The following is a 6,000-nucleotide window of genomic DNA, read 5'->3' as shown; positions in this document are numbered from 1 at the left end:
TCCTGCTGAGACACTGGCCAGAAGTTCCGATATGTTAGAACAGAGGGTCACCTGAAAATGAGCAAATCCCGTCTGTTAGAACCCAACCAAATTGTCAACAAGGGTTGGTTAACACTGGATTTTAAGTCCCTTCACAGCAGGGTCTGAGTCTTCATCCTCTTTGGCTCTTCCAGGTCAGCCATTGGTTCAATAAATAATTGCTCAAATGAATTATGTATCTAAGAATCCAAAGGTCACAATCTTACAAAGGGATGAATCTACCAAAGGAAATCAGAACCACCCACAAAAATCAGTTAGTGAAAGAGGAATAACACTATGAACTCATTCAGTGCAGAACGACGCAGTGCAAGACCAGACTGCTCCAGCCCTCGGTGATAATGTACTCTCTCACACCGCAGAACACCGATGGGGAGGGGTTGACCCTGCAAGTGAGGGCTCCTCAGAGCAACTGGTGCAGGCAGGGGTCCTCCAGTCTGTGTTGTTAACACTGGCCTCCTTTCCAGCTTTCCAATGAAATGGATCTCCACTGTGCTGAGATGCAGCAGAACTTTGAAAGCAAGAGCAGGTATGCTTCCTGGCACGAGCCCTTGTGTGCTGAAGGCCCTACGTCTCCTGCATCTTTGCAAGATTTCCATCCACAAGGACTTCGGCCAGTGTCAAGTAGAGTTGAGTGGGTGGAGGTGGCGGAGATGAGTGAGACACATGTCCTTGGAGAGCAAGATGGCTTCTTGTGAGGCCATTGGAATGAAGTACAGAGAAGGTTGTTCCTGCATTTCAATTTTATCCAGTTTTCTCATTTTGGTTATAATCTCCCTTTACATTCGTTGCTGTGAAGAGCCATTTCTTTTCTCTCAGATTTCTCAGATATACAACTCTTATTCTCAGTCCAGTCTCCTCCTCCTCCTCTTCCTCCCATCACCTCTACTCTCCCTGGCTGCTAAGTCAGGGCACAGGCAAAAGAGGAAGAAGGAATGGGATGGGAGAGCAAAAAAAATAAAAGAAAAAAAAAAAATCAGAGGAAATTTAAAAGGAGGTGTCCAAACATGTAGAAATACAGAATAAAATAGTGGTTGCCAGGAGAAAATGAAACAGTGGTTGCCAGGAGCAGGATGAGGAAATGACAGGCAGACAGAAGGTCAAAGGGTACAAAGTAGCAAACAGGTAAGATAAACAAGTCAGACTGGAGCACTAGCGTTATTAATAGTGTCTGGGAGGATTTTTGCAAGTGAGTAGATTATGGCCGTTTTTGCCGCAGGGGGAAAACAGGCAACTGCAACTCAGAGATTTTACTTTGTTCCAATATAGTAACCATCTTACTGTATACTGGGTGGTCAGAAAAGTCATGATGTCTTTTTATGTTTTTCTATGCAAAAATGCATCATGACTTTTTCCCATAACCATACGTATCTTATAAATCATGTTTATAGCTTAGAAACAGATACATATAAGTTGGTTTTTGATTTTAAAGGAGGGACGTTGTCTGTGAGGATGAGGACAATCTCAAAGTACCTTTGGAGGCTGCCTGCTATGCGGGAGAGCAGGCTCAGAAATCCTGGTGGAAGACAGCTCTTCCAGCCGAGTCACTGTCATCTCTAATGTTTGCTGGCTTTATTTTTTAGAACAGTTTTGGCTTTACAGCAGTTTTAGGTTTACTGAGGGGAAAGTACAGAGTTCTTAGACACCCCCTGCCAATCAAATTCAGTCAGATTCAACCTAACAGGAGTACATCAAGACACATAACAGTCAAACCATCAAAAATCAAAGACAAAGGAACGATTTTGAGCACAGCAAGAGAACACATAGCACCAAAGGAGTGCCAGTACATCTGTCAGTGGATTTTTTAGCAGAAACCTTGCAGTCCAGGAGAGAGTTGAATGGCCTATTCAAAGCGCTGAAGGAAGAAACAAATTAAAAAACAAACAAAGTCCAACCAAAAATACTTTATCCAGCAAAGCTGTCTTTCAGAAATGAAGGAGGAATAAAAATTTTTCCAGACAAAGGCTCAGAGAGTTGATCACTACTAGACCTACCTTACAGGATTGCTAAAGGAAATTCTTTCAAATGAAACAAAAAGCAGGATCAGCAGTTACTGTAATGGCTGTGTCGTTGGACTGTCATGTAGTCAACTGCGGTTCGAGTCCTGGACCCAGTGGCTTAAACTCAAGCCGGGTGCGTGTGTGTGCATGTTCTAGATCCCAAGAGGAGAATGGAGGAGAAGGGATTACAGCGTGGCCATCCCCCCGGGGGGGTGATTTCTTGCTTTCTCTCTCTCTGTCTTTCTGGCGAGCGCATGCACCCTATAGCGAAAACCTCTCAAAAAAAAAAAAAAAAAAAAGGAAGAAAAAGAAAATGAAACAAAAAGCTGCTAATTAATAATATGAAGCACACAAAGGCAAAAATTTCAAAGATATGCATAAAATAGTATTCAAAATACCCTGGGACATTAATAACAGTGTGTAAGACAATTTCATCCCTTGTACAAGGATTAAAAGACAAAACTAGGAGCCAGCAGTCGGCATGGTGGTTAAAGAACTGGACTCCCATGTGGCCAACCACAGTTCAAGTCCCAGATGCGGTGGCTCGCTTTCTCACTCTCCCTCTCTCTCTTGCTTTGTCTCTCTCTGGTGAGCATACATGCCCTATCACAAGCTTGATGATAATAATAATGTTGCAGAAAACCAGACACTGAGGAGTGAAAAACAACACTCAGGAGAGAAAAGAGATCTCTTTACTACACTGGCAGACATAGAGGAGTTAATACTCTGAATCTCCAGCTCCATGAAGAGTTGGACACAGTCTTTAACAGGGGAGTGGGTAAGCGGGAGTTTCAGCACACTTGTAGTGTCCGATCAGGGAAGGAGCTCAGTGTGTGCCCTAATACAGAGCTGACAGAGAAGCAGGGAATCCAACCTGCTCAAGGCCTTCGGCTGCTCAACAGTTCAGGGGAGGAACTGTTCACAGAGGAACAGAAAGCCCAGGCATCTATCAGCCCTAGGCTGCTTCAAGGTTTCTTACAAGTTTCTCCGCATCAGAACAGAAGGTTCAGGCAGTTATCAGCTTTGGTTGCTTCACATCAATCATAATAATAATAATTTTTTTAATAATAAAAATAATTTTTAAAAGATAAAACTATTATTAATGACTATAGGTAAAATAATTTGTCAAGGGACACACAATACAAAATTACATAAATTCTGACATCGAAGACTTAAAATGTAGGGAGTGGGGAGTAAAAGGATAGTGTTGTTATAGGCAATCAACGTTAGAGTTGTTATCAGCTTGAAATAGGCAGGTATGAGTAACCACAAAGCAAAACTGTTTGGTAGAAGAACTAAACAAAAATAGAAAAAATTCAAAGGACCCTACTCTTGAAAATCATCAAACCACAAAGGAAGACAGCAAAAGAGGAAGAAAGGAGCAAAGAATCTTAGAACAAAGAGAAAGCAGCTAATGAACTGGCAGTAGTAAGTCCTTGCCTATCAATAACTACCTTGAATGTAAATGGATTAAATCCCTCGATAAAAAGACACAGAGTGACTGGATAAAATAGCAACACTCAACTATATGCTGCCCACAAGACACTTGCTTCACTTTTAAAGATATACATAACCTGGAGACCAGCAGATGGCATAATGGTTACACGGCTGGACTCTCACATAGTTGACCACGTTTGGAGTCCGGGATCTGGTGGCTTAAAACTCCCAGTGGGTGCATGTGCATGCTTGCCGAAGGTCCCCCAGAGAAGAATGGAGGAGAAGGGATTGCTGTATAGCCATCCTCCCTGGGGGGTGATTTCTGCCGTCTCTGTATCTCTAGCAAGCACACATGCCCTATAGAAAAAGTCTCTCTTTTTTTAAAAAAGGCATACATAGTCTGAAAGTGAAGAGTTGGAAAAAGAAGTTCCGCACAAATGGAAATGAGAAGAAAGACCCAATTCCCACATGGTGGCTGCAGTTTTAATTCTCAGCCTGGTCAGCCTGAAATGTACCAGGCACCTGAGATCCAACAGGCTGGAGGACTGGAACAGGGGGACTGCCAACCAGACCCTGTGGAGGGTGCTCCTTTCTCTGTTATGTCCCTCTCTGTCTTGCGCACATGCATGTGCTCTGTCATGAATAAATGGAAAAGATAAAGAGTAGCCTAAGGGCATATGTAAACATTCCAGTCAATAACAACAGAATACACGTTCTTCTCAAATGTACAGGAAACGCTCTCAGAATAGATCATATATCCAGCCACAAAGCTCAGCAAATTTAAGGTTAAAGTTAGTCATGCACTGCATGACAATATTTTGTCCAACAATGGCACTCCCATAAGGTTATAACAGAGCGGAAAAATTCCTGTCACCTAGTGACAACATTCCAGTGCAGGCCATGGCTCACGTGTCTGTGGTAGCCCTGGGGCAAACAAACCTCCTGAGCTGCCAGTCACAGAAACGTTCAGCACCACAGTGACATACAGTGTATAACACGGTCATGACTAAGCAACTGTCGCCAGTTGATGTATTTACTACACTATCCTGTGTCCTTCTTTTAGAGTGTCGTCCTGCTTATAAAGGTTTACTGTAAGCAGAATGCCATGTCATGCCAGCAGTAGCCTGTTGGGTTTACTGTGTCTCTTGATTGCATCGTTTGCTCTCGTGTTTGATTTAATCTCGTGACACCGTTCATCATGGCCCCAAGCACATAAAACTCACTGCTTATTTTTCCAGTAAAAGATCACATTCAGTGATGGAAACGGAAACAAAATTAAAAGTGATTAAGGACTATACAAGTGCAAAATCCATGATGGTTATTGCTCACCAATGGGTAATGTCCCATTCTGCTGTAGGAGTTACTATCCTGAAGAACACAGTATCAGAAGCTATTAGAGCATCTGTTTCACTGAAGACAATGGCACGAACAACAATCCTAGAAGGGGGACCAGCAGTTGGTGTAATGGCTATGTCGCTGGACTCTCATGTAGTCAACCTCAGTTCGAGCCCCGGATCCGGTGGCTTAAACTCATGCCGGGCATGTGTGCATGCATGCCCAAGATCCCAAGAAGAGAATGGAGGAGAAGAGATTGTGGTGTGGCCAACCCCCCTGGGGGGTGATTTCTCACTTTCTGTCTCTCTCTGTCTTTCTGGCAAGTGCACTCGCCTATAGCAGAAACCTCTAAAAAAAAATAAATAAAATTCTAGAAGGGCCTATATCAGATATGGAGGAACGTCTAATGACCCAAAATAAAGACCAGACACAGAAGTGTATCCCTCTCAGAAGACCATGATGAGCATAGCCAAAGCAAAACGTTTGTTTGCAACGATGGAAGAAAAGGCTGGGCTTGACTAGTGTTGAATTTATTTCTAGCTCTGGGTGGTTTCATGATTCAAGGATCATTTATCCTTACATAGTGTGACAGTGAGTAGTGTACATTACAGAATTCCAAAGAGACTTAAGTATCAGACATTCAGTATCAGACGTTCTCGACACAAAAAAATGGTCGGTATTTGAGCTAACGTGATTTCGTTATTTCCCACAATGTTCATAAATCATAACTTTACTTTGTTCCCCGTAAATATATAGAATTTTAAGCTGTCAATTTACAATTAAAAAAAAAGAAGAAATCGTAGTGGAGAGACAACACTCCTAGTTGAGCCATAGCTTTTAATTTATTCATTTATTATTGATTGATTGATTAGTCTTGACTTTTTGTTTGTTTTTTAGAGCAGTTTTAGGCTTGCGTCAAACTCTAGGGGGAAGTACAGAATTCTCGTATATCTCCTGTCTGCACACACACAGCTTCCCCATAATTAGTACCCCCACCAGAGTGGTACACTTGTTAGAATCCATGAAGCTTCGTTACACATCATCACCCAATGTCCATATTTTATAGTCAAGCTCATTCTTGGCGTTGCACATTCTATGGGGTTGGGCGAATGTGTAATGACAAGTATCCACCTAATTATCGTGTCACATAGAATAATTTCATTGCCCTAAAAATCTCTGCCTTTTATCTCCC

General features: G+C 42.3%; 1 protein-coding gene across 5 annotated transcripts in view; it reads left to right on the top strand.

The window, feature by feature from the left end:
• The window catches only part of FLACC1 (flagellum associated containing coiled-coil domains 1), a 56,897-nt gene that overhangs the window by 22,444 nt on the left and 28,453 nt on the right, over nt 1-6,000 (top strand). For all 5 annotated transcript variants that reach the window (XM_014589559.2, XM_027773644.1, XM_027773645.1 and 2 more), the window contains one exon: nt 504-565. In XM_014589559.2, coding sequence (XP_014445045.1) covers nt 504-565 — 62 coding nt within the window. The remainder of the gene's footprint in view (nt 1-503; nt 566-6,000) is intronic.

This window comes from Tupaia chinensis, unplaced genomic scaffold, assembly GCF_000334495.1.
Source record: "Tupaia chinensis unplaced genomic scaffold, TupChi_1.0 Scaffold000361_2, whole genome shotgun sequence".
NCBI lineage: Eukaryota > Metazoa > Chordata > Mammalia > Scandentia > Tupaiidae > Tupaia > Tupaia belangeri.
Note: the sequence above shows the minus strand (reverse complement) of the source record. Positions and strands in the feature narration are given on the sequence as shown.